The 21,789-nt window shown below is 44.1% G+C and overlaps 1 protein-coding gene across 3 annotated transcripts in view; it reads left to right on the forward strand.

The window, feature by feature from the left end:
• The first annotated feature begins 2,638 nt into the window (after positions 1-2,638).
• The window catches only part of LOC149341353 (tyrosine-protein kinase JAK2-like), a 28,429-nt gene continuing 9,278 nt past the window's right edge, over positions 2,639-21,789 (forward strand). For 2 of the 3 annotated variants that reach the window (XR_016282921.1, XM_089543420.1), the window contains exons 1-15: positions 2,639-2,808; positions 4,015-4,362; positions 5,186-5,367; positions 7,399-7,516; positions 8,153-8,317; positions 9,721-9,825; positions 11,177-11,334; positions 12,228-12,514; positions 14,047-14,285; positions 16,279-16,491; positions 17,441-17,562; positions 17,655-17,799; positions 19,612-19,768; positions 20,462-20,840; positions 21,233-21,341. Coding sequence is in view for 2 of the 3 variants with exons in the window: in XM_089543420.1 (XP_089399546.1) it covers positions 4,087-4,362; positions 5,186-5,367; positions 7,399-7,516; positions 8,153-8,317; positions 9,721-9,825; positions 11,177-11,334; positions 12,228-12,514; positions 14,047-14,285; positions 16,279-16,491; positions 17,441-17,562; positions 17,655-17,799; positions 19,612-19,768; positions 20,462-20,840; positions 21,233-21,341 (2,655 nt within the window). In the remaining variant the exon portion in view is untranslated. Of the gene's footprint in view, positions 2,912-4,014; positions 4,363-5,185; positions 5,368-7,398; positions 7,517-8,152; positions 8,318-9,720; positions 9,826-11,176; positions 11,335-12,227; positions 12,515-14,046; positions 14,286-16,278; positions 16,492-17,440; positions 17,563-17,654; positions 17,800-19,611; positions 19,769-20,461; positions 20,841-21,232; positions 21,342-21,789 lie in introns of all 3 variants that reach the window. The other variant, XM_089543421.1, reaches the window with a different exon arrangement.

The raw sequence follows: 21,789 nt of genomic DNA on the forward strand, positions 1-21,789 counted from the left end.
GCGAACTACTCTGTGCTCCTTTAGACCTCAAGCAATGCGCTCTTGATGCAGAGAAATAAAATTTATTTGCCAAAATCACGTTCCATAAGCTTTTTACAGCTGCTGTACATATGTGTCATGTTGTAGTACCCAAGGATCACACCTGAGTTTAGATGTGGATGCAGTGGTGTACGCACCCGAACTGTGACCTTCTGCCGGTGGGTCGTCCAGGTGTGTCCGCGCTGCGTATCACTTTATACTGTTGATACTGATGTCACATATCAAGTCCTTTTCCTATGTGCCCAGACGATCATCACTGTCATACGCTCAATCGTATGGGGCATATTGCCAGCCGAGAAATGTGCGGAGGTGAATCACATCTGCTACTACATCATCCGAATCTGCACTGCGATTGCTGCGCGTGTAATCTTGGGGGGGTTACATTTGAACCCGATATCGGCACGCAGTACCGGGTACTAAAAACACATCGTGATGGTTGCCGTCTTCTGTAGATAGTCTTGTTAGCTGTGGTCAAGTTGTCCATGCTAAAGCTACGCTTCGCGTCGTTTGTTTTTGGTCCGTCCAGAAGCACAATGGCGTCAACAAATAAATGGCTCGTTACACCATGCAGTCTTTGACGTGCGGCACAAGTAGTGACCCGGAACAAGGGATTGGAGGTACACGTATACCATCTGTTATCGTCGAAAGTTAACCATGATGAATAGCCAGCACCGTCACCTCATGCAGAGTAACGGTGCTAACGGGTAACGTATACCTCGGTTGGTAGGGGTGCAGGGGATATTAAGTATGGAAGAAATCAAAGTATCCCGTCGATGCTGTGAAGGCATATCCAAGATGGTGAGGGCGGTCAGTGGAGGGTGGGAGAAGTAGGGGCTAGATAGGGCACCGGCGACCGGGAGGGATCGTCGACATCGGAAAGCTATCGGCCCGAGCGGTACACGACTCGGGTATCATATTCTCGAAGCTTCAGGGCCCAACAGCCGAGACGTCTCGACGAGTCCTTGAGAGAAGCGAGCCAGCAGAGGTCATGATGGTCTGTAACGACGTCAAAGTGACCGTACAGGTAAGGGCGGAACTTTGTTATGGCCGACACTACTGCCAAACACTCCTTTTCAGTAAAGGAGTCGGACTACGCTTTCGTAATACCACGGCTGTCATAGGCGGCCACATGGTCAGAAAAGCCAAGCGTGCGCTGGGCGAGGACCACACCGAGGCCGACTCCTCTGGCATCGGAGCGGAGTAGCGTTGGGGCAGCGGGATCGTAATGAAGAGTGGGTGGCGAAGTCAAAACGTGGTTGAGCGTCGCGAACGTGTCGTCGCAGGCCCGTGGCCACGAGAAAAGGCTATAGTGGGGCCATTCAAGAGCCAGCTGTGTAAGGTGGGCTATGATTGCACCGAAATTCCGGACAAAAGGACGAATGTAGTAGAGGCCCTCGAAGCTGCGTAGTTTTTTTGAGAGGTCGGTTTCGGGAAGTCGGCAATGGTTCGCGGCTGGGCAGGGTTAGGTAGAATTCGTCTTTACACACGACGTAGCCGAGGATTGTGAGACTGCTGCCCCAAAGTGACATTTTTTTTAAGGTTGAGTTGAAGGCCGGCGCGTGAGATGCAGGTCAAGATTTGGCGGAGTCGACTCAGATGGGTGGGAAAATGAGGGGAGGAGACGAAGACATCGTCGAGATAACAGCGACAGATATTCCATTTCAGGCCACGCAGCACGTTATCCATCATTCTTTCGAACATCACTGGGGCGTTGCAGGTGCCGAATGCCGTAACGTTGAATTCGTTGAGTGCGTCCATGGTGACAAAGGTGGTCTTCGCGCGATCAACCGCAGCCATACCTGCCAAATACCCGGAGCGCAAATAAAGGAAGGAAAAGAAATCTGCGCCTTGCAAACAGTGTAAGGCATTGTAGATGCGCGGGAGCGGATCGATACACATCCCTACGCGTAATTTTGTTGAGGCGGTGATAGCTGTCAACGCCGAAGTGAATGGACCCGTCCTCCACAACAACACCGTGGTGCAGCATGTCGTCGACTTGTTCGGTGATGACACGTCGCTTTGTAGGTGGCACACTGTACGGGCACTGGTGGAGAGGAGGGTGAGGGCTGGTGTCGATGTGGTGGGAGAGGGTCGTCATCTGGCCCAAGGAAGCTTGTGGCGTGTCGAACGAAGAGCGGAAATGGTACAGCAGGCCAAGAAGCTGCTCGCGGCAGCGCGACTCGAGGAAGCTGTCAACAGAACGGTCGAAAATATGGCGCTGAAGCGGGTTGGAATAAGCCATAGGTGTAGGGTCAAGGGATCAACTTGGTAAGCAGGTGAATGTGCGACAGCGTCAAGGTCGAAGGGTAGATTCACGGGCTCAGTGCGACCCACGCGCTCCCCACAAAGCAATGTCGAATCCTGGGTACGATTAAGCGCATAAACGCCCGTGCTCACGGTCTTCACTCCACTGCTTCGACTTTCTATTATAGCGTGATTCAGTACCGGATTGGTGTGGCACCCAAAACTTTGTTAATAATTATTCTCTTTCCATACAGGCTCAAAATTTCTCACAACCTCAATGCTTGCGCGCCGCTACATTTGAAAACTTTTAGAAAACGGGTTGGCCACACTGCTGCCGGTTGCGCCTTTCGGAGAAAAATGATCAGGTGGCAAACAGCGATATGACACTGTACTTTCGTAGAAAGGAGCAGTAATTGAGCATATTTTCGCATTTGGCGTAAACTTTGGGTATTTTGATCTACGTCTGATTGCCACAGGTGTCCGTGCAACCCGTAAAGTCGGCTTTCAGTGCGTGCTGCCATCGGGGTAAATAATTTGCTATCAATACCGACACCGCAATTTATCAATGAACTTGTTTCGGTTTTGACGTTCCCCTCTTTGCTGCTGAGCAACCTGTCGTTACACTCAGGTGAGCCTTGAGAATATTGAGGCGAAGATTGCAAGGATGCGGAAGTGCCATTGTGTGTCGGAACAAGCCTCAGGGTCAGCCTTTCGAGGCTGGAGCGTCTTATAATGCGCTGACGGCAAAAACGCGCTGTCATATCGGTCATGATATGCCTTGATCTCTCCCTTCGTCGTATGTTTTACAGCGGTATTGCTTCGTAGGGGATCGAATAAGATGGGTTTTCACCAGTTTTCCTTTTGCTGTTGAAAAAAAAAAAAAAACCTTATTGCGCACTACTATACTTTTTCGTAGGCAGTGCGTGTTGTGTGAAAGGTATCGTGAAATCGGCACAACTTTCACACGCGCGACGTAACTCAAACCTAATTCAAAGCACTACGCGCGCGCAAGCGGCGACACAGTCGAGGCGCATAGCAGTGACATATGGCATTTGGTAACATCCAGTGTGGAGCTGAAAGTTCGCCCTGGCATTTCATTTTCGTGCTGCCGTAAATGTTCTCCCCGGCAGGTATTTTATTACGTGCGTCAAAAGAGAGAACTTGGGGCCGATTCGTGCATGGTCATGAGGTGACAACGAGCGCGGAAATACGGGACAGGCTAGAAACACGAACGGATAGAGCGCTGAACTAGCAGGCGTCATTATAAGGTAGCGGTTTGGGCCGATGAAACATAATGAGGACTTCAACGCGCAGGGGGAAATACGTTTGGTCTCTGTTTTCGCGTTTCGTTCCATATGAACACTTACACCTTATGAATCCCTTATGAACAGTTGCCAAGTTATTTGCCTTTTCTTTCCTTTCTGTGATAGCTGTTGCTGTATATATTCATACCCAGAAGTTATTTGGAGCTTTGTCTGTGTCTCCATTCCGCCCTGTATTTCGTCACTGGTTCCCACCTTATGTGACACTGTACCCACGCATCAGAGTAGCTGATAGTGCAGCATGGAGGTTGAGGTTTCCGTCTGCAGTAACACACGGGGGGCGGGAAGGGTGGGGGGGCTGTACGTGTAAACTTAGTAAATTCAGTTGGGCGATGTAGTTCTCTTTCTGAAAGTTGTCGTAGTGTTACATGGCCATGCTATTCTTGCTTGTCTTCCTTTTCATTCGAAGATGACCTGACGCAAGGTCCACTGCAGTCGACTGCAACGCTGGTTGGTTACAGTCTAACACCACTTCGCAGCCATGGTTTCTGCAAACGAGGCTGTGCGCATCCACTTCTACACACCATGCGAACCTCTGGTAATTCCAGGCAACTCTGGAGTGCACACTGCAGAGGACTTGTGTGTTCAGGCAGCCAAAACATGTGGCATCAGCCCCGTAATGTGCCAGCTTTTTGGTCTCTACTACCCGGACTCGGACATTTGGTTTGCACCATCTGCTGCTGTGAAGGGCAAGGAGAAGACAGTGAACGTTCATTTCCGCCTGCGTTTCAAGCCTCCCAACTTAGACAGGATCAAGGCAAGAGAGTGTTATTTTACTTTTTATGATTGAAGGCACTCAAAAGTGACTAAGTCCCTGTAATTTTACTGCTGTACTTTCATTGCGCCTGTTACAATTAATTTTGATGATTGCAAAGGGTGCTTATTATCACTGGTTAGATTGGCAAGGTAATGTTGATGGCATTTGGTGTAGACGAGTTGAAGCTGAAGGTGCTAAACCTTGCGCCCTTTTCTTGTGTGAAAAACTGGTCCTTAACATGTCTTGTACAGAGTGGCGCTGTGTGGTAGAATGAATGTTAAAGAAGATAAGAGGTACAGCCCCAATCAAAAGTATACAGCCTAAGGGATTTGCTTCTGACCTCTTTAGCGCAGCTCCCTAACACATCAAACTGTCCAAACCTTGGGAGGATTGAAGACGCAGAGCCATTTTTCTTTCGAGAGATTACAGTCGCTAAGCGTGCATAATGAGGCATGCTGCAGACCTCACAAGGAAACCCCTTGGGCTGTATACTTTTGATGGGCGCTGTACATATTTAGAGGATGGATGATTATGTTTGCAGCTATTAGCAGTGAGAGGTAGGCCAATCAGGTATAACAGATTCTGGAGGTTGTTTCTTGCTAGGTGCATGCCGACAATCTTTTTCATTGGTTAGCATTTTCAGACCGTGGTTGAGAGACGGGCAATGGCGTGCAAAGTGCCTATAATTTATTGAGTGCAGTTTTTCATGTTGCTGTTTTAGAGTGCAGGTGGCGTGAAGGAAACTATGTTAGGGACACTTGTTGGAAGTTTTCGTCAAAGGCCTGTCTGGTGTTCTCTCTTCTCCTTTTCCAAACTTCTGCAGGAGGAAGAGGCAGCGCTCAACTACGTGTACCATCAGATGCGGCAGGACTTTGTGTGTGGCCGTGTGCCCGAACTGCATCAGAGCAAAGTGCAGAGTCGAACTCTGGGCCTGGTGATCACCGATGTGGTGCGACACCTCATAGAGCTCGGCCAGACCCCACAGCAGGGCAGCTACAGTTTTAGGTGCGCATCAGGACATCAATTCGTTTGGTTCATTTTGTGCATCCTTAATATGCCCCAAAGGTGTGCAGGCCATCACACTTCAGGAATGAAGCTTCACTCTACATTCATAATTTATTTTTTGGTGCAACATCTGCTACTTGAGCTTCATGATGGGAACAAGTTCAGACAATATTAACTAACACTAGCTCAGTTCAAGTTTTTGTATGCTGATATATGCGAGCATGTTTAGTCAGAACTCAACACTTACAGTTCAAAGAAATGCGTGAGATGTATACATTGCTTATCCCTCATACCTTGTCCATTTCTGGTACTATGTGTTATGTTACATCTGTTATGTGTTATGTTAACTAACAAGTCCAAGAGAGTCGTACTGGCTAGAGACTCTGAGTAGAATTACAGGTAAATTACTTGTTGTTAAGAGGCACACAGAAATTGTTCCTGAGAGCTTGTTGTGTAATGGAGCTTTATTAAAAAGGCTGTACATGCAAAATTGTGCTCTGAATGAGTAGTCTCATTTTTCTGGTCAAGGGAAGAAGTGATGTCTGCACATTGCCATTAAACTGCTGCTTTACAAGAAAGTGCCATTAGTTATGTTACATGGCTGGCAAATTTTCAAGGAATGGATCACCAAAAAATGTTCTAACCATATTTAGGTTAAGCAGTTGCATAGTTTCAACTGATGTTTTAAGTATACACATAATGGCAAATAAGTGCATAATAAATCGAAAGGGACACTAAATATAATTTCATCCAATTTCTGTTCTTACCAAAAATTGATTGCTTGGCTTTTTGTGGTTTTATTCATGTTTGTACGCGATGATTGCAAAGAAAACTGGTTTAAAAATGGCACATTTTTTTGCTTTTTGCTTGCCACTTGACTGAAACTTAGACATTGATGCTTAAAAGGACTCTGTAATCACCAACACCATGATTCAGCTAAAAGTGAATGGTAGTGGGGTCTAGCCTCCGTAATATGCAAATAAAAAAGCATTGTCGTTGTTCCAGTTAGTTTGAGAAAATGGCATCTGTTGACGATACCTGTATTTGTTTTTTTTTTTTTCTTTTCCAGTCTGTAAGGGCTCCTTTTTTCAGAGGTAGTAGCCTCTTTGTCTGTAAAACACAGTAGCCAGTTAATATAGACTAACTTCACTTCATCCTCAGTGCCCTTTTGTGACTGAAGCTAAGCATACAGTTGTTGTAAAACAAGGCCTGTATGCATTCTGCAGTTTTTCTTAGTGGCATCTGACACTGTAAGAACAAATGGAGCTACGTTATTGTCAGACACTGCAGGTACAGAGGACATTACATGTTCATTAAAGCACTCTCTGCTGCATTCATCTGTAACCCTTCCTTGGTTTTTATTCTGACACTTGAAGCCTTTTCTCAAAGGCATCGTCATCGACTTTATGATGTTCACTTCTGCTAGAGGAACTGTTTCCAAATTACAGATCCCTTTTGCACATCTTTTTGTCTAAATCAGTTTTAATGTCAGTCTTTCGTGCTCAAGTATTGTAGCCTCGGTTGAAGTGATTGGTGTCTTTTTATAGTTTCTGGATAAGACAATGTCATGTCTGTATTGGTCATTTTAGATATTTCATGATTGGCATCATCGTTAGCTGTTGCTAACTAAGGATTTTAATGTTTGTAGTAGAGTTTTGCTGATGTCGGTGGTGCCTTTGATATTTCTGACGTGTCATGCAAAATGCTGCCTTTGGCTGTATGGCTAGTTTCAGTTTCCTGCTTTTGCGGTTTTATAGTTATTTTGCTCAGTATTGAAAAAAACTACTTGGAACTTTTTAGAAGTTTTTAGAACTTGGGCTGCTGGACTTCTTGAAGAACTCTGGGCTAAAACGAGCAAGTGTTTGCTTTTTTTTTTTGTTGTCGGTGCACTGATTACTTTTTTCTCATTACATGCTTGAATAGTGTTCTAAACCCAGGCTACCAGCTTTATTTTTCAGGGAGACTGCTCCATTTTGCCGTGGTAATGGTGTTGTTGATGCCTCTGGCTTTCTGATTTTCTCTCTTCTACAGTGACTTTATGCCTTCGGTACTAGTTGGGCCATGGAAGATGCGTGTCCTGAAAACCCGCATGATGACTGCCCTCAATGAGTGCTGGCAGAATAGCCGGCAGAATGCTCAGCGTGTGAAGGCAAGGCTGAGTTTCTTCCTTGCTGTTTTCTGTTATACCAGGGTCTTCTCATACTTTTACTGTTCACAAACCTGCTGCATAATGCCGTGGAAGAAGAGCTTTAGATACGACCTAGAGAGGGAAGGCAGCAGTTCTCCACTGATTAGGGGACAGAGGCTTCTATGTGAGGAAAGATCAATATTGTTCATTATATAGAGGCATTGGATGTATGCAACATTTTTGTTGCCGGTAGAACATGCTCAAAAGCACTGGGAATGCATAGAACTTGTGTCAAATTTGCCCCTTTCCTGCGTAATTAAAATGTTTTTGCGTGATTGTGCTCCACTGTTTTCTTAACTTTATTAAACTAACTCATTCTTTGCCACACTTAAAGCACAGCAATCTGTGTGCATGGAGTCTACTGTTGAGAGGCTGCTTGCAGCCCTTCATCCATGCTGGCATTCCTTGTAGTGGTTGGTTCTGTTGCTGTATTAGACTTAAAACAAGGCTTCCTTACCATTAAAAAAGCTGTTAAAAGTGAACTTTTTAAGGTTTTTTTGTTGATACTTAGTTGTCCTTATAGTCACAAAAGCTCGATTTTGAGGTTTCTTGTCCCGTGTTAATGCCAGTGTCATGCCGCTCTCTTCTTGCTTGCAGGAAATTTATGTAAATGAGTTCAACAGTATTGTACCTGAATACTCATGCGAGCAGTTTGGATCCCAAGTGGACACAGATGGCCGTGTGTGGGAGGTGATTTTGCAGGTCAATCCATATCATGCACAGCTCCCTGGTCTGCGGATGCGTGCCAGAGGACCAAAGGAGGTATGTTTTACCGTTATAGTTATTATAGTTATAGTTCATGATGAGGATAGCAAGGGAAAGGGGAGTTTTCAAGAGTACGTGTAGGTAATCGTGTGCTGTCATGGGGAAGAGATGAGACTAGGACATTTGTTGGCATGAAATGGCCACAGGTCATGTAACACGGGGATAATTGAAGAGCAGTAGGAGGGGACTTTATCCTGCTGTGAACATAATCCAGGTAATGATAATAATGAACAGCCTGGGATAAAATGCAAGCACCTTGTGTGAACAGACCAAAGCTTTTTACCCTTTAATATCCTGAATAGTGTATATTCAAAAGCCATTGCGAATTTGATGTTGGAGGTATATTCTGGCTTGCCATTACATTGCCTTCTCAAATTCCCTCTCGACATGGGCGTATACTTTTTGCTCAGAAGTAGTGGTCTAGTAAGTTGTGCGTCATTGTGGTACTAACAATAAGGACACCACTTTGCTTGTATTATTGGAGTGTCTCCAGTCTGGGAAGAAACTGGAAAACCAAGAAATGTCAAGGAATTCGGTATATATAAACATTCAAGAAATAGGACTGGAGAATTTGCCTGACACTTACTTTATGTCTGGGAAATTCATCATCAATGCTCGAGAAATTCTCTGGCCTGGTTTTCTTAAAAGAGCTGGATCAGCCTCAGTGGCTACATGTTAGCAGATTGTCACAGCCATCATGGCAGTAATGCTGCTGGTCCAGTGTGGCAGCAGCTCCTATCCTTCTATCCATGGATATTGGATCGGACTCTGCTTTGGCAGTGTTAAGACGTTCCTGGTGCACATTTGCACCTGGCTTACATCTCTGTCTTAAATGAAAGCAGCTTAGTATGCATGCAATGACTTTTTGTTGCTGCACATTTGTGTACAGATCCGGAAAACAAGCACATGTTCAAGGCTATTGCAAGTGCAAACCTCGAAATACAACAGCGAACTTGAAGGTGCCCTTGTTGTAAAGGCCCTAATTGTGCTTTGCTACGAAGTGCATGGAGTGAAGTCATATTGGAGCTGGGCCTGTAGAGCTACAAAAGACAGCCCTTTAAATCTAATTTCTCTTGCTTGCCTTCTGCAAACCTGTAAATCCCATGTGTATGCTGACATTACACGCTGTCGCTGCAACAGTTACCGATATTCATCTCTGTCAGCAGGGCAGAGGCCTCTTCCAGTGGTTTCCAATTGCTCCTACTTTGCGCCAGTTATGGCCTTCCTTTCCCTTTTAGTTGCTTAATGCTATGACTCTTTTAAAGCAGGAAGGTGTTTAATCATGAGCAGGTATTTACTGTTGCTCATTTTTAACTCATTTTAGTCATGGTGTGTCAATCTGTCATACAGCAGATCAGCTTATACACATGTCTCTTGTTTCTTTGATTTTTTTATCCCAGAGTGCAACCTGGACACAAATCTGCTCCATCAGTGATCTGTGTTTTGTGAACATGGTGCCATCCCACTGCACTGTTGAAATCAGTCGGCGCAACGGCATACCTCAGGTGAGGAAAATGAGTGATAGTACGAGTAGTCTACACTAGAAGCTTTCAGTAACTCAAACATTGTTGTAACTGCCAGTGGTATCCAGTTTCTCGTGAATCATGGTGCACCAATTCTTTCACAACTTTAGCATCATAGCTACCCAGCTTACTTTATAAAGACTTTTATAAACTTTCAGCTTACAATCCCCTGGAGTTCCTCTTTTTTAACGTTGTTGTGTATCTTTGTGCTTTGTTAGGAATAACTGTCTGTAGATAATTTTTGTTGGTGCTTAGCAAGAGTTCACTTCTTTCAGTTGCTCATTGTGTTTGAGTCTTTAACGTATGTGTACACGTTTACAAGTTTATGACGAATTTCGAAGAAATACACCGTAGCACTTTTTTGCAGACATGTTTCTTGCGCAGGATCAGCAGAGTGTGTCTTTGTACTCTTTGTGCTTGGGACCTGTACAATTGTTTGTTCACATGCAATTTTTATTAGGAGTGTGCGAATATTCGAAATTTTCGAATATATTTCGAATATTATATTTTTAGTATTCGAATTCGATTCGAAATCCAAGTATTCGTGTTGTTTCGAATATTCGACCCGAGGCGAATATTGGTATCTAGCCGAATATTCATTGTGAGCACCGGCGTTCATTTCGGTCCGCAAAGCCCTATCGACAGATAGTACATAACAACATGGCGGCGCCTACACAGAAGGAAAAATCTTTCTTCCTCCAAGGGCCATGCCGTAGCTGACTGCGCTGGTGAGCTTCTTTGTGGCTATACCTGCGAAGCTGGTATAGTCAGAGCTGTGCACGAAGTACCTCGCAATATGTGCTAGGCCAGTGCAAAGTGAGAGGGCATTTTCTGTGGATGGAGGAGTCGTTTCAGCTAGAAGGGAACTACTTCTGCCTGACCATGTGGTGCAGCTGGTTTTCCTTCAAGACAACCTTTTACGTCATCCCAGCAGCGCGCTTTTGTGCTGATGGCAAGCTAGCCTTAATCAATGCTGTGTACTAGCCATCTTCTCTGATATTTCCACTCTTCTAAGAATAATGTTCGAGACATTGATATTTTTTGTGCAGCCACACACACCTTTAGTGTTCATTTAATCATCGATAGTTGAACTGTGATGTTCTGGGGTGATTAAATGCGCCTGTCCTTGATTATTCGATATTCGATTCGATATTTGGAACTAAGTATTCGTATTCGATTCGTATTCAAAAAATTTGATATTCGCACACCCCTAATTTTTATGGCTACAGTGAGCGAGCCATGATGTAACAGGTGCCCAGTAGCAGCACGCCACTGCTGCGCAGCATACCAAGTCTGTGGCCTGACGTGTTGTGCCTCGTCACTCTCATTGCAGAACCTCAAGTTTGATAGCATCAGTAAAATGCATTCTTTTGTGTCCCTCCTTGATGGCTATTATCGGCTGACAGAAAAGTGGACTGTAAACCTGTGTATTAACCTACCTACACCATCGCTGACCATGCTACGAGCAATGAGATGCCATGGACCAGTAGGGTAAGGAAGATTTATTTATTTTTTTATGAATATAGTGTGAAGAAAACACACTGTATTCAACGCTGTATTGTACTGAATTGGAGTGAGTTTTACTAAGAGAGTAGCGTGAAGGAGCAGTATCTTAAGTATGCAATAGATTTTATGCCTTGGATCATGATTCATGACTAAGTAGTTGATAAAGGAAGCAGTCATCATTGGTTGATTGAAGCGGGTTCCAGAAAGCTGCACAGTTTTAATGTGACAGCAACGGTGTTCACGTACTATGGTTGAGTTTAGCTGACATCTGAAGTAGGAGTTCAACTTGCTGAAAAGTTCTTTGCACGATATGGCAATTCAAACTAGGGATTGCGGGGCGTATAGGGGTTGTATGACCAGCTCTACAATGCCTGCTTTCAAGCGCAAGCATTGGCCACTGTCATGGGAAACTTCCTGTAAATACCTACTAAAGGTGATTGCCATTACCTCTAGGTTTGAAATGCATCCTTTGATTGTACTTCTAAATAATTTCAGTGGTTTTTCATATCCTCTTTGAGGTCATAGTAATACTAGAAGTTGATGTACAAACTGTGAGCGAGCAATTTTTATTTTATTTTATTTTATTTTGGAGCAGGAAAGCTCTACATTTCTATGCATCATATATTAGTGTGTTCAGCAGGGCACCCTAGGTGCACGGAATAAGTAAGAAATAGTGGAGAAGAGACGAAGTGGTGTTGCTAAAAAAATAGAAGTAGTAATTTAAAGCCTAATTTAGCAACTTTTCACAGGTGCTAGCGTGAAAACCATAGTACTGGCCAACTGTAGATGCTAATATTAAGTTCGCTACAAACCAGGTCTTAGTGGCTGTCTATTGTGGAGACATGGTGAGCATTCAACATTGTGGCTTCTCCTCACAGGGCGAAGTTTGCATACCAGAAGCTGCAGGAGAAAGGTGGGCATGAAGCAGGCTGGTACCTGATTCGGCAGAGCTCATCTGTCTACCAGGAGTATCGGTTGGACTTCCTGGGAAAGAGTGCAACACCCGAGACACTGCGCATTGTGCAATTTAAAGACGGATGCTTTGCACTCAACGAAGCAGCACCGCAGGAAGGAATGTACCCTACAATGGCTAAGCTGGTCAGTGAAGCTGTTCGTCCAACCCTGGAGGTTGAGCTTGGGTACTGTGTGCCGCCATCCGAGTATGGTGAGCTGTTTCATTGTTTTTATTTCACTTCAGAAAGAGTGACAGACAGCCATAGTTATGATCATCAGAGTGGAAAGAGAGCTTTATATCGTTTCCTATTCTAAAGGAGCCAGCATTGATTTACCATTCATTGCTGCATAATGGTACCTTTTTTTGCCATTTGCCCCGCATGGTATACCTTGGCATATTCAGTTGATCATGTGGGAATTCCATCTAACTGGGTTTCTGATGTTATAGTGGTGTGACCTTGGTTATGGCGGAAGAATGCTGTGCTTCCCAGGCTTGTGATAAGGTAGCGATACATGGTTGAGTGTAAAGAAACATCGTTTACCGGAGTTCACAGCCAATTGGCCAAGCTGGCTTAACAAGTTGAAGGTACACTACCCACTTCACACCTCCCAAGCAACTTGAGTTGTAAGAAAGGGGATGTGCTAGCTGTTGCTATTGGTCATAATTGCAGTGTGCCGTATTTTCCGGTATATAACACGTGGCTTTTTTCAAAAATCTTGCTGGTGCGTCCTATACAAAGGTATCTTTTATATGCATATTTTCCGTTTTTTTTTCCAAGTTCAGGAATTGCTCAGGTTCATGCTCAAGCTTTTTTGACCGAAAAAATATCACTACCAATAACGCGGTTGTAACACGGTTAATACTTGAATACGGGGACCCCCGTGCGCAACTTTTTTAGGTGAACTTTATCATGAAACGGCGGGGATGACGACTTCCGGGATCATAAACACGCGGCCATTTCGGATGCCCCAAGCGAAAGTAATGTGAAATGCCAAAAGATGGTGGCAATCACGCTTCTTGCCATTGTCAAGACAAGCCAAGACATACCAGCATTTTTTTTTAGTCACCCTTTGCAACTTTGTTTGCTCTGATGGGGTATGTACGTAGTGCGAAGAGAATGTTTCAGTCGCATTGCCTTTTTGATAGCGCATCTGAAGATGAAGACTTCGAAGGTTTTAAGTAAAAATAAAATGTTATGGACGTAAGGAGAGTTCTTTCATTTTTTTTTTCTTTTTTGCTAAAATGTGGACAGGTATGGCGTGAGTGTTGCCTTCTTCGATCACTTAGGGTTGCTTAAGAACTTCTCATAGGTGCGGTGCATTTTGTGATGGTCAAACAAGCATGTTTAATTAAGCCTCACTAGCCTAACTGGGTAAATTGGGGTGGGTCTTATACACGGGTGCGCCTTATATACCAACTTTTTCAATGACAGCCTGCATATACGGCGGGTGCGTCTTATACAAGGATGCGACTTGTACACCGGAAAATATGGTACTGTATACGGCCTCAGAATTTTCAAAACATAATTTTTAGCTTTTGCAATATTGCAGTTAAAGCTTAAAACACATCTTTCTTTTGCAGTTCATTCTCTTCTATAATGAGCTCTTTCTTCAAAGGGGTGCATAATAACGCTGCTGTTGATATTGTCGCTTAATTTGACAGAACTTAAGGCGTGGTATAAAGTCTCGTGTATTGAACTTCACATGTTCACTTCTGGCGAATGGGCCTTGTCTTCTCTGCAGACAAAACACAGCTGCTTTTGTGCCGCCCACCAGCTCTTGACGTGGAAAAGTTGGCACAGAAGCGGGAGTCGCGTGAGTGCATCCACTCTGGAGCACTGGTGTTCACAGAAAATCGCAAGGATGAATTGCCTGGCAAGTTCACAGTTGTGCGCCGGGCATACTTACATCGGGACAGAAGCCAGTACCGGGAAGTTGCTGTGAAAGCCCTGAAGCCCCACCTTGAAGACAGCCATCTTAAGGTGATTGCCACCACTGCTTGGTTTACTGACTACCTTGACCTGCCTCTGTTTTGGTTAAACAGTATTACAGCCACAGTAGTGCTCTCAGCTTACTTTTTGATCTATTTGGCTGATATTGATGGACATGATGCGTAGATTTTACTGAACCTCATTACAACAAAGTAGTAGTCGATGTCACAGTGGACTTGTCATATTCTATGCCCATTGTGAAATCATATTCAGAAATTGGCATGAACAGATTTGTAGTCATTCCTGTGGAAACTGCACCAAAACAAAAACCATGTTGTGTTCTTGAATCAAATTCATAAACCAGAATTGCATAAAACCGTTGAGATCATGACTTTTTGCTTTGTGTGGCAGGGATAAATACAAGAATGGTTAATGATGAAATCACGTGAGGCTTGCTAGTATTAACTGTTAACGTTTTACATAGTTGAATTCTGTGGAGAAAACTGTATGTCAGCATCTTTGCTATACCGGATCTGGCATTTTCTCTTGTGTTCTTGTGTTTACTGTATTATATACAACTGCCTTCTGAAATGAAGTTAGCCAGCTGGACCCTATGCTTAACTTGATGCATAGTTTACATGTGCTGTTTTAGTATTTGTTGTTGTAATGTTTGGTTCTATTAGCACAATTAAAGGCATCCTTGTTTAAAAAGTTACTGTTTACACCAGTCCTATCTTCTATGAAGGGGGACTGCTTGTGTAATTTAATACTCTTGAGGTAATGAAAGAAAATGTCTCTACTCTAAATAACATTGTGGAAACAAGAAGGGGACAAAACAAATTGCTGGCCCCTGTTTTATTCATTATGAGGTTCTTGAGAAGTAAATGGAGAATGCATTAATGCGTTTCCAGCAATTCTGACTTTTTTGTCTGTTCACACATGAATGAAAGAGTCAGAAGTCTCTACAGGTGACAGTTCATGGTGCCTGTCTTTGCCATTAAGATCACTTACAGCTCCACCTGAGATGCAGGGTGAATAACCTATCTCATTATGCTGAGTCTGGAGTTTCATTGCCACTCATCTCTGAGCTCTCCTTGACATGTCAGACTAAAAGTAGCCATCACGCTAATGTGCGTTTCGGGCAGTCTTGCTGATTAAAGATCAATTTGCTACCCAGCTTGGCTTGTTTTTCTTGCTCATCAATCACAAATACGAAACAGGCGCTGGATCTGAGGTGTTTTTGCCACTGGCAATTTCTAGGTGTTGCGATACTGTGATGAAGTGAGTAGATTGTGTGTTCATTTGCATAATAAGGTGATCTTTTTTTGTCACATGGATTACCACTAAGTGGACTAATAGTTAGAAAGGGTCACTACTATAGATGACTAGGAGAAAAAAAAAATAAAACAGTGAACAGTTTGACATGTTATTAATGTTGAATGTTATTACTGAAATGAATCCAAGCTGTATCCTGTGTTTATTTTTGGATTCAGCATTATTTTTAGACGGTGCTCTCCAGTTGTGATTTTTTTTTTTTTAATCATAATAGAGGCCTTCTGCAGCATGTATACAAGGAGGGGCTTGAGGTGACCCGGGTGCCCCCCTGAAATCTAGTTCAGTTCCCCCTCCTGTTATCTTGGCAGTGCTCAGCCAGCACCCCCCCCCCCCCCCCCCCCTTTCCGTCAGCAAAAAGAAATTGCCTTAGGACACCCTCCCTCAAAAAAACAAATTTCTGGCTATGTGCCTGGTCTGCTGTATGAGCGCATATTTGAAATACTGAACCTTTTGGAAGACAGTGGTTTGTTTTTTATGTCCCCCTTTTATTTTGTCCCCCCTCTCCATCGCTATTGCATGCTGTAGTACAAATTGGTTGATCATCTTTGCAGACCTGCACCTTGTTAGCAGAGGCTGGTTGGTGCAGGCTTGCCAATGCAGGACTCATGCATACAAATACAAACAGTGAGGTGGTGAACCTTTTCCTGGTGTATATAAGTGCCACCCGCTACAAGTTATGACTGTTGGCTCTGTGTTACTCTGTGCCCAGGAGTTCATGGTGCAGTGCGACCGCATGCTGTTCTGGCAGTGTGAGGCCATCGTGAGCTCCCTGGGCATGGTGCACTCGGGCAGCTTTGGCCTCGTGTGTGAGTTCCTGCCTTTGGGCTCCCTGGATGCCTACCTGCGTCTGCACAGGCCTCAGCTGCAAACTGTTGACTTGGTGGAAGCGGCCAAGGGGCTCGCGCGTGCCCTCTGGTACCTGGTGAGCTGTGCATTTATCGAGCTTCAGTTGCAATGACGAATGCTGTATTGCCCAAAGCCCCATGTCTGTTGCACATCATGTCTCCGAGGGCTGAAATGGCAGATGTGGGAAGCTTTAGATGCTCGCAATATTTTGCATTTCGTAGGTGGCGAAAAATGAAATGAGCAAAACTGCAGTGGTGTTTAGAGTGGAACTCTGTATCGGTTCATCCCCAAAAGTGCAGAATTTGCACTCATGGAGTTTTTAAGTTGTGGCATGTGCTTAATGGGGTAATCTTTGGAATTGAAACTCAATGATTTAGGCAGTCAGCCGTGGAAGAAAGTAGCAGCATGATCTTTAACAGGAGCTCTGCAAAGGTTCTAGCTATGAGGTGGCGAAATTTCTTTATACAGCAACAGCTACACTGACCACTGTGAGCATTTCATGATTACATCTCTCGGCACTGAGGTAGACAGGCAGGTATTCCTTCGGGTTACAGTGAAGAGAGCTGGCACAAGCACTTGCGCACCATCCTGCTGTTTCACGACTTTCTAGTTTCACACTTCATTCATTGCTTGCCAAGCATACCAGTGATAGCACCTGGGTGAGTGCAAAGGCTGGTATCTGTGGTTATCAGCCAGCCACTCACAGAATGTGATGAGGCAAAGACTGACTGATTTTTGTTGAAGTGTCTTCCTCATCTAAGTGTAGAAAGTAGTAATCACCTCCCCTCTTTCCTACTACTTCTTAAACTACTAGTTTTGAGTTCGCACCGCTTGCTGTGGTTTCAAATGTATTTTATGTGTGAACATCTTCTGAACAATTTTTTATTGTTCTTTCAGAGCAGTGCTGTGTCCAGTACAAGCGTAATTCACTTAAGTGTTCTAGTACACTTCATCATTCACTTGTACACGCCTCTTTTTTTTATTATATTTTGTAATGCTGCATGATTTTTGCCACCTTTGTGCAGGAGGAACAAGGGTGTGTCCATGGAAAGATCAGGTGCCGAAATATCCTTGTCTCCCAACACGAATCGAATGCATTCTTTGTTAAACTCTCAGACCCTGGTTTGCTCGTCTACATGAACGACGAGTAAGTTTTTTTCTGTTCTCTGTGAAGCTTTTCAATGCAGCGATGCATCCTGACTGATGGTTACAAGCTCGCTCACATTGTCTCTTTTGCAGCATACATTGGATACCACCAGAATTTTATCACAATCTCAGTATGGCTAAATCATCAATCAAGGCGGATACGTGGGCCTTCGGAACCACTCTGTGGGAAATATTCAGCTTTGGGGAACAGCCAATGGCTGGAGTGCCAGTCACAGAGGTGAGCTGCCATCAAGTTACAGTGTCTGCAGTTTTAAGCCTCTTCGATTAAGTTATGCGTGTAGGTGCAAGGTTTGCCCTGAAAGTACTAATGTCTCCAATTTTTGTTATCTTGGCCCAAGATGCAGTAGGCAGAAACCAGATTGGGCTCTATCTATATATACATGCAGATGTTCTACATATACAATATAACAAGCTCTCTGCATGTAGTACCGATGCTATAGATTGATGGAACCACAAAATGTGTGCGACAGGGTAGAATACTTGAGAAATGTGCTTTGTTCCTTGCTTTGGGAGAACGACCATCATCTTCTCTTAAGCTGTACATATGACCAAGTAACTGCAGTCAGCTAATGTTAATTTGATCTCTTTGGAGATTGGTGATGAAGTGACTATCAATGGTCTTGACGACGACAACGCCGGGAGAGAATGCGCATGAGCAATGCTCAAATCTCAGATCGGTGAGTTCCACACAGTGGAGTACAGTTCTTTGTAGAGACCTCCCCACAGTATCTTTTGGTGCAGATGCTGAGTACTCGCCCTTCTATCTCCTCTTTGGCTGAGACCCATTACTACCCTTTCGCACCTTACTGCCTTCCGCCGGCTTCATCGCTACTTATGCTTGTGATGCCTGAGCCTGAGCCGACGCTGCCCGCTAGATTGCTCCCCAACAGGCTGTCTGCCTTCGGAAACTCTCAAGAACACCGCTATGACAGTTACCGTGGTGATTTTCACTACTCTGCAAGATACCTCATCCTTCAGTGGCTCCTGTCTGCCTTGTGCCGTTATGCACGGGCTGTTACTGTATTTTAAGTCTAGTGAGTGACGTTGCATACGAGGTTGCACCATTCCACCCCAAGTCCGTGTCTGCTACACCACTGTTCAAGATAGTGCATGTGACTGGTCTCAAGCCCTGTCATTCGCACTCTACCCTAGTGCACACCGGTGTGGTGCTTTTGCTGAGTGAGGTAGTGTTGCCTAGCCAGCAGCAAAGTGACTATCATTGGTCTTGACGATGAGGACACTGACAAAATGCGTGCATGAGTGGCCTTCGAAAGTCGGGTCATTGAGTTCCACCCAGCGGAGCACAGTTCTTCAATGAGACCTTCCCACAACTATATTTTGTACTTATCCCCACCAAGATATGGGCTAGAAAGAAGCCACAGAAAGTGAGGAGGTTGATGGAACTGGATTAAATAATGCATAGCTGGTGCCAATGACGTGATGAAACAAGGGTTACAAGTGACTTTATCAGAGATATTAAGGTAGTACCGTTCTAGCAATGTTTTACAAAAATTCGTGGTGTCATTTTGGGCTCGAGCAAAAAAATTAATCTTTTAATTTACTTGTTCATGGCCTTATGATGCCTTTACCAGATAGCCAGTGAACATAAAGCTGCTTTTTTTCCACGGTTACGTTGTCGAAGGGTACAAAAAGTGCATATGTAAACGCTGTTCTAATCAACTGTCTTTGAAATGTATATTGCGAAAGCCATGGGGACACTAAATCTTTTAAATTTGTTTGGAATAACCAGAAGACTTAATCATCGAAGTTGATATCAATGCCAGCTGTTCGTACTTTGTGCTGTAAATTGAACTTTCCACCAAAGCACTACACTAAAATAACGGTGTAACGGTTTTAGTCACATGTGCTGCATTGTCTTCTGTGTGAATTAGAGGTTTTAATTGGCCCTGGACTGGAAAAAAAAAGAAATACATTCACTTTGTGATGCTGATCACGTCAAGCACAACAAAACCTAGCGTTGTTAAAATAACGCAGACATGAAAATAACCCTGCTTTAATTTGGATGTAGGCAGTGAGGAGGTACAGGGAAGGGGAGAGATTGCCGATCCCTGCTGACACCCACGACGGGATCTGCCTGCTTCTGCAAGAGTGCTGGTCTTTGGATCCAGACAGTCGGCCACAACCACAGACCATTACACGGGACATCAACCAAATCTTTTACGAGGGTAATCATTCATGCTCTTTGTTTCTTGTGACCTTGCTGAGTACCCTGAAAGAGTGGCAATTAGTACTCACACCTGAAAGCAGCAGCTCTGTAATGGTGTACTGCAGATTCATGTTGTGTCACAGTTATTGGTTTTCTTTTAGTGCGGCCTCATTTTGTTGCAGAAGAGCACAGAATTCTTGATCTTCCTTTCAGATAGTAGTGCCATAACATCGTCTGAAGTAATGGTTCTTTATCATGAAGGTGTTGTGAACCCCTTGAACACAAGTAATGGAGATATGGACTAGGCCACGCAGCCAATTATAGCTCTCATTTGAGCTTGTTTTGAATGTGTACTTGAGAACACTTAAACAAAATATTGTTACATCTTCTATGCTCTTGAAATGTGCATAATCCTGAATAGGCATTATTGATTTCGCATATTTGATTTAATAAATGCACTCTGCTCTATCAGCTCTTTTTGCCAAGCCAATAAAAACTTGACACCGCTGAGCACTTAGACCTTCAGAGAACCAGGAACTGTCTTTGATGACTGCAAAAGGTATATGGCCACCTATTTGAGGTCCGCTGGTCTAAAATTTTACATGGCTACTGTCCATAACAGTGCTAAATAGAGCTATTGTGATAGTCGAGGATTTTGCTCTCAAGAGAGGACTCCTTATGCTGATATCACCACCCTTTGGTTTCCCTACAGTGTACAACTCCAGGCGGAGTCATTCGTATGCCTCAGTCTACCCCCAGGCCTCTTCACCAACTGGGCCTCCTGCAGACCCAGCAAGTCCAATGCTGGGAAAAACTTCTCCACCTTTTCCGCCGGTTGAGGCCAACCGCAAGCTGGAGGCAATCAGACAGCATCACGCTCCCATTGGAGTATCTGCTGCCTCAACTAGCGAAGCCCTCTCACAAAGACGGGGATTCAAGTGGGGCAAGAATCCTTTCCGCCTGAATTCGTCAGAAGTTAGCTACGACAACCTTTCGAGCTGCTCAACGTCAACAGTTCAGTCAGAGTTGACACTCCAGTCAGACATTGGTACTTGCATTGACGTTGAAAGCTTGGTCAGCTTGGAGGAGAAGTAAGTCTACTGTACAAGCCTTCTTCCTCTTGACAGTTTTTATCTGAAAATTAATTGAATACAAACAACATCCCCACATTTACTACTCCTTTATGATGGCTAGCTTTGAATGGTAATGAATGCAGTGAAAATTCTTTTTTTTTTTTTTTTGACAGAACAACTTGTTTGGCGAGTTGGTTTCTGCACTCTATAGTTAGAGTCATTTCAGTCATTTTATGGCTTCTGTGTCTTGAACATTTCTGTAAGCACTTCTGTGTCCACATACGCAAGTAATGTGCATTTTATGTGGTTGGTGATTTCAAGGCTCAATGTCGTTCGAAACCTTTATGCAAGTGCTTTAGTACTAATACTGCTCATGAGTAGTAATAGGCTCCGCCTGTGCTCACTTTCAGTACAGACAACATAATTTCATTTGGTAACACGTCACCCCTGGCAGAAGTGTCTGGCTCACCATGGGTCATTGACAGTCAGCAGCTTATAAAAGGGAAGCCACTTGGCCAGGTAAGCCAGGCATGCTACCTTTGACTTTTTTAATGCGAAACACAATTCACTGTGTCGATTTACTTGTGTGCTCTGAACAGTGTGGGAAATCTTAATGACGCTTCGTGTTTAACCCTATGTGAAGCATTTTTAAGCATAGTAGTAGTAATATTTCTGCTATGGGCTCGGGATCTAGTATCCAGCTAAGTTGACTGTTTCCTGGTTTCTAAAGATACTTTGGCATCCACAAGCTATGAGGACTAATGGCCAGTGCCTATATACCATATTTTCTTGCGTATATCTCGCAAAAAAATAGAAAAATTAAGATTAGAAAATGGGGACGCAAGTTTTGTGCGAATATCAGCAGGGTTTGGGAGGCTCTGCTTAATGGCTGCATGCTGCATCCCATACAGTGTCTGCAGTCCGCATCGTCATCGGCACATGTTAAGCCGATAAGCGGCCAACAAAG

The sequence above is a fragment of the Amblyomma mixtum genome, chromosome 5 (genome assembly GCF_055824585.1).
Source record: "Amblyomma mixtum isolate Tamu chromosome 5, ASM5582458v1, whole genome shotgun sequence".
Lineage (NCBI taxonomy): Eukaryota > Metazoa > Arthropoda > Arachnida > Ixodida > Ixodidae > Amblyomma > Amblyomma mixtum.